This window comes from Dermacentor silvarum, chromosome 4, assembly GCF_013339745.2.
Source record: "Dermacentor silvarum isolate Dsil-2018 chromosome 4, BIME_Dsil_1.4, whole genome shotgun sequence".
NCBI lineage: Eukaryota > Metazoa > Arthropoda > Arachnida > Ixodida > Ixodidae > Dermacentor > Dermacentor silvarum.
The window spans coordinates 184,267,673-184,285,893 of NC_051157.2; the positions used below are offsets into that span (position 1 = coordinate 184,267,673).

General features: G+C 46.6%; 1 protein-coding gene across 3 annotated transcripts in view; it reads right to left on the reverse strand.

The window, feature by feature from the left end:
* Positions 1-1,611: 1,611 nt before the first annotated feature.
* LOC119450838 (transcription factor E2F3) overlaps positions 1,612-18,221 on the reverse strand; it is a 39,220-nt gene continuing 22,610 nt past the window's right edge. For all 3 annotated transcript variants that reach the window (XM_037714329.2, XM_049666276.1, XM_049666275.1), the window contains exons 6-7: positions 16,225-16,405; positions 1,612-5,153 (exon numbers count right to left, since the gene is read on the reverse strand). In XM_037714329.2, the coding sequence (XP_037570257.1) occupies positions 4,924-5,153; positions 16,225-16,405 (411 nt within the window). In that variant the 3' untranslated portion in view covers positions 1,612-4,923. The remainder of the gene's footprint in view (positions 5,154-16,224; positions 16,406-18,221) is intronic.

Genomic DNA, 18,221 nt, shown 5'->3' on the forward strand with positions numbered 1-18,221 from the left:
TTCCTCAAAAAAAAATTTTATTGGGGGCGAGGACTTACCGAGTCGCCATCTGATCTGCCGGAAGCGCCTCGATTGCTTAGTATGAGGGATAACGCGCGGCGCGCTCCTCATAGGTTTGGCTGTCGGCGCTCAATAATAACACCACGCGGGAGCCTTCTTTAAGTACTCTCCAAACGAGGGAAGTCTTTTGCAGTCAAAATAATAATCTTACGCAAACAGAAAGCGCAGAATGTTTTACGGACTGTCTACCCATTACGTACACCTCTCCATGCGCGCGGTCACCGTGATGGGGTCCCCCGAACCAGCATCTTACGTGAAAGGTAGGCAATATGAGAGCAGACTATGTGAATTATGTTCTTATGTTGTGCTGTCTGTGTAACCAAATGGAGCATAACAGAATGAAGTCTCAATGCAGCAATCGCACGGGTTCGCAGTGACCGGTTGCGCGTCTGCATGCATGTCCACGCACAATGTTTCGCTTTCTCGGAGAGCGCGTTTTAGCACCGTGCCGTGAGCTTTAGGCCAGCAGCATATGAACATTTGACAGTACACAAGTAGCCACTGTTGCGTGGACGCTATCAGAGCTGTTCAAAAATAATATCGTTATAACTAGAGACTTAGACGCTATACGGTGACTCGTGATGTGCCATAGCGTCGATTAGATAATTTTTCTTTCTTTTCTTTCTCAGGTTGCGTCGCACTGCATGCTTATCAGTCTTATTAGCGAGGAATTCCCCGCTGCTTCTTTTTGTTAATCCAGTGCATTCATTGTTTGGTGCTAACACAAACATGAACATATGCCATGCCTTTTTTTTTAATTGTGCTTTTTACCGTTCCCTTTCCATTCTGGTGAACTTGCCAGTATCTAGCATCAACAAGTTCATAAACCAAATATTCATGACACTAACCGGGCAGCACACGCGGGCGAGCTTCTCGGTGAGCGCTTTCTGCTACTCACCGAACATCGCAGCCCCAACGCCGTAGCAGAAACCTTCCTCGCGGAAGTGCTTGCTACACACCCGAGTTGTAGCCGCTGGCTGCTTACCGGTTCAAAGTTTCGCAATCCAAGCTACACGCAGCTTCTTGGCCTGCGGGTATGTGTGAAGACTGACGCCGGACTCCGTTGCGTACGCGTCCGGCACTGCGGCACCGGGCAGTAACCTACCATGTCGGACGCCTTCAAAGGCAGCCACTACCTCTTATAGTGCTTTCAAGTGTTGTCAAGCCGACAACCGAAGCGGGATAACCTTCCCACTTAATCAGAACCGTAGCGCAGGTGGGATTAAACTTTCGTTTTCAGCTCGCTTCGGCGCTTCCGAAGCAGACGACGCGGCCGCTGTGTCCACGTGATCCCTCATACGACGTCACGCCGAAGGTGGCGCCAGCCTTTCCAGTGGTGGAGCTCGCCCCCAATACAAATCCTTTTTCGATGTAGTACAGTATAAAGCTCCGACAGATTGAGTTGTGCTCATGCAGATGTCTCCGTACTCATCAGTTGTGTCAGCGCTCCATACTCTCAGATGCTGTACCTATCAGCACTATAGCACAGCTTCAAATATAAGCCTTCGCTGGAACTGAAGCCTTATCAGACAAAAAGAAAGTACACTGAGCTATTGTATATAAAACGAAGTTTTATTTGGCAACAGCAACAAGCTAGCCCATGCAGCTGCTTGTGTAGCGTCAGACGACCCAAATTCAACCTTCTAAAAAAAAAAAAAAAAAGAACCTGTCAACATTTCATAGCAAACACATACACAAAATACCTACAAAAAGTGAAAAATATATGTTACACACTATGTACAATGAACACCAGTTCTTGTTGCAAAATATAATACCTTGCTTCGTAATGGCAGTTCGCATCGCACACCAGAACAAGTGCGCTGGAGGTATTGTCCTAGTCAGACAACAAGCTTCGCATCAAAATAGGCAAGCCTCTTCCCCGTGTTCACAGTTTCTCTTCTACGAGTGTTGACTGAGAGCTCGACGCACATGTCGCAGGGGAAGGAGGGCAGGCACGAGGAATACTTTTTAAATCACACAAACAGTCTGAAAGGAACGCTCCGAAGGTTCCACCATCCCACAATACCATCGGGGAACGAGTACCTCCAAGCACACCCGCAAACTTTCATACCTCACATTCCACACACGCTCATTGCCACGCTGCAGTTCGTGCAAAGGCACACAACACTTCTTTAAAGGCCATGCAGCCCAGGCTGCCGTGAGAATGTCAGTGCCATACTGGCAATGTCTCGATGCATCAAAAACTGAGGAATGTTGGAGGCCACCAGAACTGCTAAAAACTTCATTGCAAATGCCCTCTGTGCTCCGCACGTGCAAAATGAAAGAGTTTTCAGATGGCAAGCTGTCTCTAACCACCTAGGTGAACCTTCAGTGTTAACAGCATTCTTAACGCAAAGCAAAAAAGCAACCGAGGACCAACTTGAAGAGCATGATGGCACACTAAATGGACTCTGACAAAGGACACTTGATGAGAGGCAGAATGCAACATACTGCCTCCATTCTTCAGCATGTCGCAAGCACTGAGCACTTAGGTTTGCAAAGTGAAGCAAGCGAGGCTTACGTGCGTTATGGGCACACTTGCGTGACATCTTTCTGCATGCACATGTGTACAGTATTCCTCACACCCTGGTGTGTGACCAACAATTTCAGTTTGCACTCGGTGCACATACAGAAAATGGACATCAAATTATGCACTCTGGCTATGGTTGTGTAAGCAGCTCAAGTTACAGCCCAAGCTGCTATGCCAATGTACGAAGCATGGTAATGCTAAAGACACTGTGCACTCCACGCTGTCAAGCAAAAATGCACAACTAATTTCGCCTTAACCAAACTAGCATTAGTGTTGAGCACATGATGTCCAGGTTCTTTGAGACAGTCCTAAAAACACCATTAAGATGCTTGTAAACAAAAATTTCCTCTTCAGACTACTGCTGCATTTACAGGTTCACACCTGCAAGGGGGCTGGACAAGTTGCCACAGATCCCACGGGCACAAGCGAAGTCTGCTTTAGTGACTGTTCAAACTGCTGCCACGTGTGGTCACCATGGCATACAAGGCCTGACTTAGAAATGAACTCTTCACATAAAAACATAGTGCAGCTGAACTTAAAAACAGCCACCTCCGGTGTAGTTTTGAAGCTTATCAATCGTATGGCATACACATCAAGGGTCTCTGTCTCAAGAGCCAAGGGATCACTCATGCCCACAGGCATGAGTGATCAAGGCAGATTGACGTCCGTAGTGCACAAACTCTAACCAGTACCAAACCTTAACCAGTACCAGTACTATCAGCAAGCAAGAAGCTCCAATCTAATCTAAGCTCGTCGGGTAACCAGCAGCCTAATAAAAAGGATGCAGTATGCTTACACTGCACCTTTTCACTTCTCTTCCTGTTTCTCTATGAATACTGACTTCAAATTCTGAGCACTCCGCAATCAATGCCTATGGCTCCTTCTACAACTGTGACTCCTTCACTGCTGCCTGCTCATAATTGAGCTATTCCAAAGGTACTAAAATGCCAGGTGTCAAAACATTCATATACCTTTGAAATCAAAGATTGCAAACTTTTTTTTTTTTTGGCAGCAGCAAGCTGATGGCACTGATAGAGCTACAGAACAAGACTTATCAGCAATGTGAAAAGTCATTGCTTCTGAAAAAAAGGTATCATTGGAAATCCCTAATCCCTGCCCCTACTCACTCAAACAAGCTTCTGACCTTTCAGCACCAAGGCAGCACTGCCATCAATCTATCTTAAAGTGACAAAACGATAAATAAAACTTTATACAATTGAAAGCAGCAGTAACCAAAAGTCCATGTCGCCTACCAAAACGTCCATGCTGTTAAAAAAAAATCTAAATTCAATGATGAAAGGCAGTCCATCATCTCGCTACCTAAGCTGACTGCACTGTCATATTATTAGCACCCTGAATGAAAAATAATACATCCAAACAGCAAGACCAAGTACCTACAGCTTTCAAAACTTCCCTGTTTCAATGCCATACTAATGGCACAAAATATAAGATTAAAATGACTGAGTCAACCCGGCTCTGCAACCATCACCAGAGAGCAGATGGCAACCTCCTTCATAATGCCCCTAATGTGGCCAAAGAAAGCTAAAGAAAAGCACAAAAACGCAAAATTGCACAAACATTCCACTACAATAATGTTCATGCTTTCTGCTGCAGCCGAACTAGTTTATAACTACACATGTAGGCTGCGTGAGCTTGTGTGCTTTCAAAGGCAACAACGGCAAGACTTCTTCACAGCACACACACGCACATGAAGACTTCCACCAAGCTGCATCACTCGGTGATGCAGTGCCACATCAACAGCAAACGGGTTCCTTAAACACGACTAAGATAAACTTAGTAAAACTTCATTCCAGAGGCAGCACCAGCGAGTAGACAATTGATGCCTATCTTTCTCCTGATGCGCCCCCAATAAGCCGAGCAAACGAACACCACAGTTCATCCTCAAACAAGAGAGAATGCGATTTAAAAGCTATCTGTCGAAAGCATAAATATAAAACAGCAGAGTAGAAAATGAACAAAACAAACAAACAACAGACTCGACACACAAACAACAGATACCAGGAAAGGACAAGGTCACACACACACACACACATGTAGTGGATAATCACTTAGAAACCCTAACATAGGCTCAACATGTTTGATTTCCCATGGACAGTACTGTACACTACGTTGGCCACATGCACTTACGCATGAGTAGGAAACGATGCGTGCACGTGCGTGCTGTGGCAGTGCTACGAGGGGGGGAGGGGAGAAGGGCGTCACCGGGGGAATAGCCGGCAACGGCACGGCGCCTGTTTTTTGTACTTGTCGGCACAGACAGACAGAGAGAGATGTCGAGGGGTGGGTTGGAATCAAAGGGGAGAGACGTGCCATCACTTGGACGGGGGGCAGAGGTCGGAAAAGTCGTAGTCATCGAACAGGTCAGCAATGCCCTCTGCCTGGTCGAGAGTGAAGGCATAGTCCTCCTCGGAAAGAGGGGGCTCCAGTTGCACGAAGCTGTCTGCTAGCAGCTGGTCCTCCGTTTGCAGCAGCAGCTGTCGGCCGCCCATTGGCCCGAGGTCGTCCTCTTCCGAGATGAGGGCTCGCTTTAGGCACACCTCCTCTGCACAGACAGGAAGAAACCGGTTCATTCACTCTAGGTAGCAAAAATGAGCTGCAACACACCAGAATTTTTTTTTTTTTTCACATGTTGAATTGTCTGTGCATGAGCCGTTGTGCCTGTGTTACTACAGTCACCGACCAATAATTCAGACTCGACGGGGACCACCTAAATGACTGAATAATCAGGAGTCCGAAATATCAGATTTGCCAGAAAATAAGTGAATTTATTCCTCAAGTGGCCAAAAATAGGTGGGCCATTATTTATTCACTTATTTAGTGATATTGTCAACCCGCTTCGAAAGGGGTGTTTCTCCCCAACCTGAGGGTGTCCCACCCACCTATAGGTGGCATTGGGAGGGCAAATGGAAAACTGTCGCCATGGGAGTGGCCTAGAACCCCTTCTTCATGGTTGTCTTATGCCCACATGGTTCGATGGGATTTGCATGGCTCAAGCTCTTTTCCGATATAATTCACCCCCTAAAAAAGTCTAATGCCGGGCTGGGGAGCGCTCGTGCCCGTTTGGTTAACCAGTGTGTAACCGGCGGCCGCATGGTTGCGAACACACCACCTTCAGCAGCAGAGGCAGCCACTGAATCAGCCATATCCTCCCCGAAAACAGGCAGTATCACCGAAAGTGATCATCCAAGCATACGATCCAAGTTTGGCAACACGTTGCTGCGAGCACAGTACTATACTATTGCCTGCAACCTGGGCAGTCCATATCTTGACCACTGTCATGCAGTCGCTATAGATAGACAAAAGTACAGTCAATTGATTGCGCTGACTGTCCTTCCCCTAACACTAACAGAAATCAATTAACTGTACTGCGATAGCCAAACGATCAGGGGTTTCTTTGCAACAATCAGTGTCCAGCGCTTCCATCGCTAAATCATCACAAACATCACAGATGGGGTTGGCGCCAGTTGAAGCTACTTCAAGTCGGCCGGGACCATGCCGTTATTGAACATGTAAATGAACAAATGCTGGGCGCCTGGAAATCGCATGGCAATCCACAAATTCAGCCTTTACACCTTGACGGCTTGGCTTGGCTGCTTTTACTACGGTTTAGCACGATCGGCGACTGGTCGATAAACACGGATTCGCTAGTTTCCGTTTCGAGAAGGTGCCAGGACATATGAAAACCAAAATATCGTTATTTCAGCTCGACTCGATGGCCAGATTAACACATGGTAGTGCAGGAAGAGTCCAAATTACTGAACATCGAGCTGTTAGGTGTTCCAAAATTTTGGTTGTCCTTACACATTAAATTTACGGAGCCAGTGGCAGTGCCGCAAAGCTGTTAGAAAAATCATGTCCGAATCAAGCATGTCCGAATTACTGGTGTCGAATTATCGGTCCGTGAGTGTATTTCTGTACTATCACGGTGAATTCAAACGCATACACAAGAAAAACTAGAAAGCAATTTTTCTTTTCCACATCCATAGCTGTGTACGATACTGAAGTGGCTGATTTACAGAGGCTTAGTTTTGGGACCCAAGCATTAGCACTCCGCTGCACCACAATCGCACATCTCACTTTTCAGCAATCAGGCAGAAGAGGTGTTCTTTATTCCTTCTTGTTTGCATTTCATTCAAGCACAAAAGTACATAGGCATGAGAGTAGATAGGCGCAATTTCTTTCAATGCAACTGGCACATGTGCACTCCTGCTTTTTTAAAAGCAAATTGTTGCGATGTAACATGATGCACACACAAATAATATCAAACCACTAGGTGGAGTTGACACGAGAGAAGTATGCATGCGTCTGTGGTCTAATAGGTAAAGCTTTGGGCTCTTATGCTGGGAGACCAGACTTCGAAATCCACTATGAGACACAACTGCAAATCTCCTTTGATTCAATTGATGAATTGCGAAGAATTGATTCCATTTGTCGAAAGGAAGACTGGCATGTTCCTTCACAGCTACTGTGTATGCTACTCGAGACTAATGACTATAATAGCACTCACAACACAGGAATTCTGACTCACTATTATCTAGAGCATGGCTTCTCAAAGTGAATTCCGCGGAACCCTGGGGTTCCGCAGGCCCCTGCTCGGGGTTCCACAAGCCACTCATAAATTATCCGTGGTTCCGCGCTCGCCAAGTGGTTAAAACGGTGCACACAAGGTGCGCTCGATCCACAGAACCTCCATTACCCATGCCCGAGTGTCAAAAAGCACATCACTGTGCGTAACAGCAAAGCGGGAACTGCGCTATAAATACGCGAGCAGCTTGTAGCCACCCAACCTCCGAAAACGGGCAGCCATGGGCAGCGCGCCTAAGCTTTTGCACTTGAATCTCGGCGGCCGTAACTTACCACCATGCGCATTTCTCACGTTTGTAGATAGGGTAGGTGCCGATAGCGTGCGCACTGACGTATATGTCGGAGGAATAAAAAAAATTTATGTGCGAAGCACCGCAAATGCCCACCACAAAAGAGCAAAAACTGCGCTAGCGGAGTCCAAAAACGAAGCGGTGCAGTCCGCATCGCTATGGTCCTCAGCGGCAATCGTACGCGATACGCGACTGACAGCAATGCCGGAACACTTCGTGCCTAACTGTGCCCTCAAATCCTTTATTCTTGCGTTAATTCCTGCGCATAACACCGCGTTGGCAGCTAGCCAATGCAGTGATTTGCCTTCGTAAGTACGTAGTCACCATCTATGATCGCATCGATAGCCACCACAGTTTCGTCCACAGCGGTTGCGGCAAGTTTCGTTTTCACTCAGTGCGCGCATCGGCTGCGTGCCTTCACAACTGCGTAGTCGCCATCCATGATCGCGTCGATAGCAACCGCGGTACAGCCACAGTAACCGCGGTTTCGTGCGCACTTGTTGCAGCAAACGATAGTTTCGTTTTGACTTGGTGCGTGCATCAGCCGCCTGCCTTCTGAACAGCAAGGTCGCCGTTGCGTCGATAACGGCCACAGTTTCATCCGCAGCGGTTGCGGCACGCAGTAGTTTTGCTTTGACTCTGTGCAAAGCTGTCGAAGATGAAGAGCACTGGCTACATCACGATGGACGGACAATTTGTTGGCGACCATCTCACTAGCGAAAAAATTATCGGAATGTGCGCGTGGTAGTGAAAAACGCGTCTCAGATGGAGACACGTGCTGTGGCCGTGCTGCGAAGGATGTCGCGAAGCCTTCGCCGCTACTAGCTCTGATCAGTCATGAGATAAGAATTTCAGCTTCTGCACTGCTCTTGTGCAAATAGAAACAATATTTGCTGATTCATTCAGTAAATAAAAGCGTATTGATGTAGTAAGCATTCATTTATTGTTTTCTTGATACCCTGAATAATTCAACGTTCGGTCAATTAGGTCATTTTAATTCGGTTAATTCGGAAGGGGGAAGTGGGGTCCTTGGCACTTCAGGGAGCTTAGCAGGGTTCCCTGGCATGAACATGCTTGAGAACCCCTGATCTAGAGTATCATTGCAGTAGGCTTCACTTCAAGAGTGAAACACAAAATACCTTCTTCGCTTGTGCTCTAATGGTTAGATCTCAAGCAACTAGAGTGACCCTAGCATGCAAGTAGTGTTCTTGTACATGGCTCCTGCAGGGAGCTAGAGTTGCAGGACTGTTTCCCGAACATCGCCATTTGCTATTATGTGGTCAAAACGGGCTCCATTGTGTTGTGGAGAAGCCAATGTGTCAAAGATGATGCCAGGACTCCACATGATCAAGCCCATCAGGCACAATTGACATTGCCACTATTATGCAATGACATTGCCACCTCCTGCTTCGGTGCTAGTGGCCACAAGAGTTTCTCTCGTGCAGCATCAATTAACTTGCGAAATCGCTTTCGTACAATGCAGTGATAGTGCTGACAGTGTGACAAGGTGTAGCATACCCTTGCCACACTGCACGATGCATTTTGCACGATGCTATGCTGAGAGACGCCAGCTTAAGTCACTGCAAAAAGAACCATTTGTCTTTTGTCCTAAGCATGTCACTGCAGAAGTTAAAAGAATTAAATATGCCCAACAAGAATTTGTCGTTAGTCTGTACACGTATCTCCTTACTGCATGAGACCCATAAAGCAGGTAAAATCTAGACACAACATTGCATATAAGCAGATGTGAGAGCTATACTGGCACCACTAGTATGTACATTAAGGCACATGACAATGCATGTATTTACTCGTGCCATTCATTTGTATCAGAATGAGCTATCCTACTGACATGCTACAGCTAAGAAATGATGAAAGTGGCAGCACTGTTCCTGCTTCTCAAATTTGGGCCTTTCATCTGCTGCAGGTCACGATGACGTGCATAATGACATAAGGGGCGAACGCACGCCTATCTGTCTCCTCCTTGCACATGTCCGTGTGCGGGCCACACACCGTATCTTGGAGGTAATCTCTCCACGGCAAGTGCAAAGGTCAAGAAGAAATGGCTGGTGCCGTCACGCACATTTCGTTGTTCCCACACGTCTACTGTTGGCGATGGTGTAATCTCAAGTTTCCGAGACACGTGACTGCGAGTTTGTGGTGATCGAGTGAGATCTGTTAATGCTTGCCTGAGCACGCGTGACACTGATAAAACTACGAACCTTACTTCGTGTAGTCTCTTCGATATTGTCATCAATGCTCCTCCTTTCTGGCGAAACAGTAACTTCCCTGTTTCTTTTTTGCTCCAGGATGAATATCTATATCTCTTTACTTTTTTTTTTTTCAATTTGTGGGCACCGGCTGCGGGCACTAAGTGCGGTCAGTCATGGCGTCCAAGATTTACGGCGCCGCGCGACGCAACATACGGAAATCTCGGACGCTTTGAGCCATGATGCAATGCTTTCGGCGCGATCTGCACTGCGCGCGATGGCACTCATAACCGCCCTATTATAGCCCAACCTTCTTGCAATTTCTTAGTAAGTGCTTACTATCAAAATACTATCCACCAGGAATGCTCTGGGAATTGTTTTTAATGCCGAAACTTTAAAACCTTTAATGAACAAAATTCGCAATGTAACTAAGTTTTTCGCTGCAAGTACTATTTCGTTACATCAAGGTTCGACTGTGTTTCACTCTTCAACTCTTGCACTGAGTTATTCAAGCATAGTATTTTTCTCGAACCATTGAACTTAAACTGTTTCCCTGGTGAAACACGATCCATCCCTTTACAGGACTTTTTAAAGTGCATTGAGTATTATTGCACTTGTTTATAATGCATTTAGGATACAGTCAATGTACGATTTTTTGGACTCCCGAAAAATCCTTTCGAAAAATCGGGCAGTCTGAAATAATGAATGCATGCCTTTAACTGCCTTCAAGGACCCAAATAACCAAAGCCACATTCAACATAACTTCAAAAGCCCCTGCCGGTACAATTATTAGGTGCCTCGGTGCTAGTACTGCGACAAGAGAGGGGTAGGTGCACGCATGTATCAGTGGTGCAACAGCAAAAATATGATTTGGAGCAATTTTTGGAGCAGGAAAATCTTGCTTTTGGAGCACCAAATCCAAATCTGGAGCAGTTCCACAAAGAACACTTACCCACAAAACGCCATAAAATTTACCCCGCATAATAAACGCACCCGCCAACTTTGCATTAGATTTCTGGGAAAAAAAGTGCGTCCATTACGCGAGTAGTATATATGGAAATTAACATTAGCAGCGTAGATGATGGCAGGGGCGCGATCGGAGATGGTTGTTCGGAGAGCGCGTTCAGTTTCGCCGTGCACGGTCGGCCTAGGTCAACCGTGAATGGCGAAACTGAATGTGCGCTTCGGACAACCATCTCCGATCGCGCCCCTGCAGTGAACTGCACACAATTTTTTTCGCCAAACATATGGAAAGTACACATGCATTTCTTCGCGAGTGGTTTCCTTTCGTTTTTTTTTTTTTGACAATGTGTTGCGACGTTCCGGCGGTAGTCGAAACATGCAGCGACTATTTGACAATCTATCGGCGTTTTGGCGGTGTACAGCGAAAATCGGCACCGTTTCATGAACGATGTGCCTGTTGCCACATGGAACCGAACCCTTGCTAGTTAGTTTTGCGCATTGCGTCGCATACAAAGCTCACGCCGTCAGTGCCGGGTCGCTTTCTGTACCCTACAAGCGAGTTTCCCGTGGAGCATTCGTAACCGCTCCGGATCGCTCGTGACCGCGTGCACAGATACGGCGAGGATCTTCTTGAGTCAAGGCGGCAATGGTGAACTATTTTCGTTACTGCAAGCAATGCGCACTCCTTGTCTCCGCGAGATTTTACTGCATATACAACACACCGCACTGCAACCAGCAGCGAAAATATTCGTCGGCACCCACCACCAAACACGACGTCTCGTCTGGGCATGTGTTTAGATACGGTGCTAGCGTAGTTTAGATCTCGTCTGCGCTACTGGATCAGACTGGATTGGAAGGCGATGTCCAAGCTGCAGGTTGCCAACGCAGCCTTTGTTTCCCGCTAAAACTAGTGTAACCGAGTAATTTAGCGGCTGGTCGGGCGTTTTGGCGCTGCGTGGCGCAATTTCAACATGTATCACGGTTTTGGCGCAGCTCAGCACAAAAATACGAAATTGTATCAAAATGGCACAATAGACCGATCCCACCAGCCAGTTTCACGACGCCACCGCTGCCGAGGTGCATGCTGGTACTTGTCATCCGGCCGCTCCAGCCGCCTGGAGTGCCTGTGCGTCCTGTTTCTGAACGATTTTTGGCGATTTTTATGGTTCGTGTAGAGCCATCGTGCGATGAGTGGATTGACCTGCTGCGTTCCTGGGTGTTACAACAACCACATAAGGGACAAAGGCTTCGGATTCCATGTGTTTTAAAAAGAGCGAAAGTGTGGAGAAACGTGGATCCGACGGATTAATATGTGGTACTGGTAATACACAGTGCGAGAAGAAACACGGGGACGAATAGCGGCCCCATTTCGATGGGGGCAAAATGCGAAAACTCTAGTGTACTTAGATTTCCCGGAATTTATAAATTATTTGTCGATTATCGATTAGCTATTGATTGGCTATCGCAAGGTATTGGACACGTATTTGGGCAAGGCTAAGAACTACCAAGTCATCCCCAGCATTTTCCAGAATTTATTATTGATCGATTAGCTATTGATTGGATATCGCAAGGTATTGGCTACGTATTTGGGCCAGGCTAAGCACTACCAAGGCATCCCTAGAATTTCCCAGAATTTATTGATTAGCTATTGATTCGTTATCGATGACTTCGCGATGATTGGCTATCGGCATTTTTATGTTAAAATTGCCGCCTAGCTTACCTAACTTCTAGATATCACTGGTACCGAAGTCAGCAAGTCGTGCACGAAATCCATGTAGGTAAGCATCATTAGGGCACGAAAGTTTCGGCACCGTATTTCAAACCTGTCTCCAACTGGTATACAAATCCTCTTACGTCCGTCACTAAGCAGACATAACGTTGCAGTCACCGAGATGCTCGTGTGCAAAAATAGTAATGCAAAATGACCGTGTACATCAACAAGTACTACATACAAAGCTCGAAGAAATACGATACACAGCGTGTAATCAGCGGGTAACAACCGAAATGAAAGAGCACCAGGCACTTTTCAACGTTCGCCTCGCATGCTGCAATGAACAGCCGATGTAATTTCTTAAAATACATGATGAATGTTTCTCGCTGGTGGGGTCGCAGAAATGTCTGGGAAGCTCGTTCGCAGTACTCAACGAGCGCGGACTGCGGAGGTGTGGTTGACCAGTTGACTACAACCAAGATGGTGGTAGTGCCACTTCCGGAAAACCGGCGCATGCGCAGATCGGTTGGTGGGATCTGTCTATTGGCGCAGCTGTTGCACCCCTGATGTATAATTAAGGAACGTGCTTTATGTCCCGTGACAGTGGTCCCTTTGCACCCTTGGTGTGCTTTAATGCAAAAAATTGTGCTGATGAAATTAGGAAATTCGCAGGCGCAAGTTGGAATCAGCTAGCACAAGACAGGGGTAATGGAGATCGCAGGAAGAGGCCTTTGTCCTGTAGTGGACATAAAAATAGGCTGATGATGCTTCACCGCAATACGCTGCATAAGCTTCACCGCATAACACCACCGTATTGCAGCGAAGCTGGCTTTTGAGGGCCATGCCTTTTGCGCTTCGATGTTGTCGGCGAGGATGACAAATGAGGAGTCGGTGCCATTACAGATAGTTGGGAATCCTGAAAAAAAAATGGCACCAAGCAGCAGGAAGCTTTATAGCAAACATCGAAGCTTCTAGGCCTAATGACAACACAGAACGACTACAGTTAAAGTTCGACATAACGAAGTCTGTAAAACCGGCAAATTGCTTCATTAAACAGTCAATGTCCGATTTTTTGGCCTACCTAGAAGCCACGAAAACGTCCAAAAAAATGAATACATGCCTTTTACTGCCGTCAAGGGCCCACCACAGGCACATCCGAAATAGTTCTGAAGGCCTGCCAGTACCTTTATTAGAAGTATCAGTGCTCGAACTGCGACAGGAGACGGCGGGTGCACGCATGTATAATTAAGGATACATAACGTGTCCCGTGACAATTGCCCCTTCCCACTCTTGGTATGCTTCACTGCGTAACAATGCTATACCGAGGCGAAGCTAACTTTCGGGAGCCAGCATTATGCAACACACTGTGCTTTTTGAGCTTCGAAGCCATTGAGGATTACAAAGGCGGAGTCTACGCCATTGCTAACAGCTGCACATTTCAATGAAAAACACAGTACCGAACAGCAAGGCGCTTCGTAGCGAACATCAAAGTAGGTAGGCCTGTGTTACCATGGCGGTGGTGGGTATGGCTGCCAGTGAATCACACGCGCGAGAGCCCCAGTTCGAGGCGGCCAGATAATCGAAATGGCGGCAGCGGTGGCTTTGATTAATGCCGTTTCAGACCTGCGGTCGTGGAAAAAAGTCCAGAAAATCGGATGGCAAAGGTTTTTTGCATATGAAATTTCAGACTTTCTTATACATTTTGACCCTATGGGGTATGTGGCATACTTTCATGCCCACTCCACCTCGGCGGCTGATAGTGTCCCCCGCAGTGGGATAACGCTATCAAGAAGAGCGCCAGCAGCGGAGAGCGAATGTTTCATCTGCCTCTCACTTCAAAACATATCCGAAACTTGAGATTGTGGAACACCCAGTGCTAAGCGCATGGGACACGACACACGTGCCAACCTGGCCAACCCTCTCGAGCACTTCATCGCGAGTTCGCTCCCCTCCTCGCCCAGGAAGACTGCGCTCATCAAGCCACCATCCTTCTCGGCTCACCCTCGCACGCTGTCACTAACACTTGAAGCATACAACACACAGGGTGCGATAGGATTTTATAGCACTTGGACTCCGACGAACCAACACACAAATGGTCTGTTTTCTGTGACTCAAAGACGGCACTGCAGAGTTTACTGTCAGCCTTACGGCGCGGTCCACAGAAGCAGATGGTTTTCGAAATCACAGAGGCCATACACCTGACTGAGAAAGGACACAAAATAATCTTTGAGTGGCTGCCAAGTCACTGTGGAAACATTGGCAATGAGCGTGCCGATCAAGCTGCTCGTTCAGCTCATGAAGAAGGCAACTACCTATCGATCCCGCTGTCGAGGACAGATGCTGCAAGAACGCTCCGCCTACTTGAACGCCAATGCACTTAATCAGACTGGAATAAACCACATCTTATGCACGCCGGATTATACACCTTGGATCCAATCTTAAGCCTTCGACTTCCACCAAGACTTCCCTGAAGAGATGCGACCCTTCTGTGTAGGCTATGGTTGGGCATCGCGTTCACCAATGCCTACCGTGTTCACCAGGTTCACCATGGCAATGTTCACCGTGGCAATTGTGGGTACGCAGAAACAATTCGTCATGTTCTTTGTCAGTGCCCACAATACAGTGTGCAGAGGCAATCGCTTTCCGTCGTGCTGAACCAGTTAGACGACCAGCCTTTATCAGAAGAAAGAATTCAACATCGACGCGACTCATTGCATCACAAGGCCGTGGAAGCGCTCCTGCGCTTCCTGAAGTCCACTGGCCTGTGTGAACGTCTGTGATCGTATCGCCTTTTCTGTTACCTATGCCTGTGTTTTTTGTGTGTGTGTGTGCGTTTTTTTTTTTTCCCGCTCTCTCTCTTACACTCTCTCCAACCCCTTTATCCCCCACCCCAGTGTTGGGTAGCAAACCGGAAGCTCACTTCTGGTTAACCTACATGCCTTTCCTCTCTTGCTTGCTCTCTCTCTCTATACGGAACATGAGGCTGCTCCGCTTCGGCTGTGGCTCTCGGTTGTGCGACGCACGATTTGAGAGGTGTGTGCGCAAGCAGCCACATGTAATTCAGCCACTTGATCATCTGCGTCCAGGGAAATTTTTTATTTATTGTCTTGGTATTCCTTCACAGTGGCAGTGAAATTGCATTTTACTGAAATCATGTATAAACACAATTTTTAATAATGAGGTTCATAATACATGGTGTTCTATGGCCAATAAGTTATAAAAAGTAAAATACTTTGTTATATAGAGAATTTTGTTATATTAAGGTTTCACTGTACTATGACCGACTACAGCTGCCAGCGGATTGACGCGTGAGAGCGCTGGTTCAAAGCTGTAAGATAATCAAAACAGCGGCGATCAGTGCCAGCAATCCGAAAAGTGAAACCGTGAAGGGTTTGAGTGTCCGAAATTTCAGACATCCTTATACATTGGCTCTATCGCAAAGGCATCGAAATTATAAGGGCATGTCCGAAAAATCAATTGTCTGTATGTACGCGTGTTGTACGTCAGCGTTTTCGCTTACTTGTAGTTTGTCCATTAGGTACATGTGTTTTAGTGTTTGTCATCATGTTTAAATTATTCTGTACCACCTCACTACTGCGACAGTTGAACGGGCTGCCAGTATCTTGACATAAAATAAATAAAAATTCACTAATTTAGAGTCTCAAAGCCATGGTTAGGCAAGAGCCTAAACACTCGTTATTTCCACTTTACTGGGAAATGATACGAGAGAGCAGGCACCAGAAGCAATGAGCAACAAAATGCATGTTTTGGAAGCAACCTATAACCAGGAGCTGAATGTACAACAATCTGCACCGAGCGACACTGCAGGTAACACTGTGATAGGCCAACACTGCTCACCCGTGGAAGGTCCTCCAGTGGCTGATTGGGCAGGCGCATCGTCGTAATCCCCTGAAGACGATGAAGGCAAGCTGGTCGCAGGAGCGTCTGGTTCGCAGCTGATTAGTCCCACGGGGTCTTCGGGGTTGGACAGGTACACCTCGATCTCCCCTTTGTCACTCTTGAGCCATATCTGCAGGCCCTGCTCGAGAATGCACATAAAAGAGTTGTCACATGCAACACTTTACTACTAGAGTTTTAGCCTATTGGTACCTTAGTGCAGTTTGTTCCGAAGAAAAACAAAATTATGATGCAAGAACTGATTCTGGTTTTATTATGGAAACAGCATGCATAAGCACTAAATACAAACAAGATAATTTAAAACTAAATTTAATTGAAAAACGAAATGAACAAACTGTAGAAAACCATCCAACAAGTACAACCAGCCAAGAGTGACTTCGGGTGCGAGCAAGTGACAAAAGGGCTGATAAACCACTCCTACAACCCAAACACTTCTGGAGATAAGTCACTTTCCCAGTGATAAGGCAATCCGATGCATGGCTTATGCAATCATTACCCTCGACCATTACGAGAAATGCCTGCATAGTTTTCCTCATAAGTTGGGATATATGCCAATATTTTATTTGAGTTTTGTTGAACTTTGGGGTACATCGAAACGTGCAGCAACGAACCGCTAAATGCAACCCTGCTCCATTTCTAAGGTTGAACACAAGCTTTTCCGTAGGCTGGTTCTTTGTCCGTGTCTTTTGCAGTGTTCCTTCAAAGCATTTACGCACACCAACTAACCCAGCCCCCATCTTTTCAGACTTGATGTTTCGCAGTTTACAGAACGCTGAAGATGTAGATGGAAGCAGTAGCACTGGTGTCTACATGTTGTGGCACTTCGGATTGCATATCACTCCTAGAGTTTACTAGTGTACTACAGTTGAAGATTTTAACGAAGAACATGAAAATTGCAAGAGTTTGGCATAGCCAAAATGCATTATTTCACTAAGTAACACTAGAAAATCAATAAGGGCCAGCATGGCTTCACCGTGTATATGTTAGAACTCTCCACACTTAATATTTTCCACCACGCCGAAAGCTAAACCACGTGCAGTGATGGCCAGCTTGCCGTGCAGAACCAGCAGCACTTGTGGAGTGCCAATATTGCAAAGTGTGCACCACCTGATCTCAAAAGCCATAAGCTGAGGTTGACCATGCTGTAGGTGTTTGCGCCGCCATGCTGAAAAGTGGCACTCTCAGCGCATCGGATATGAAAATTTCGCACATGTTTGCAATCTTGAGCAAGTCACTCATTCCTGCCACACTGCTGCGGAGTGCCAGTGTGCTGCAGAAAAGCCTGCCTTGTTTGTTTGAAGCAAGCATGTTCCAGTGTCTAATATTTTAGTACATTCATAACACGCTTGCATGGGCTTGTTATAAAGAATCTGAAATATGTGCGACTCTCGCAAAACCACAGCAAGAGTTTCGCATTTGGTATATCCATAAGTTCGGTATATCGGTGTTAACTGTAACAAGGTTCAACTGCATCGCTTCTAGAATGTATTGCAATGCACAGCTCCAAGAGCCCCCATGCACATTTGTCAAGGCAGGTGGGCTTGCCTGGATGAACAGTGATGCACGGAGGTTGATCTTGGCAAAATAGTTGCCAACACGTGTGAGCTAGAGATACAGAATGGGAAAGTCTTCTGCATGCAGAGTGACTGCGTGACTGCAACACACCACACAATAACCTCTACTCACTAATGAAATAGTTACGAGGAGCATAAGAGAAAACTAAGCTAGAAACGACGAGTCTCGTAGCAAAGAGGTTCTTCCACCACATGTTGCTGGGATACAATAGCTTCGGTCAAACTTCACTTCTATTTTTTTTCTCTCTTCTCTCCATAGCAATCTCCACAGAGTTTTTACTAGTTCATTGTGCCAGTTGTGCTATGCTAGGACGCTGTAGTACCACATCACCACCACACCCTGTGCCAGTTTTTTGCTCCCTC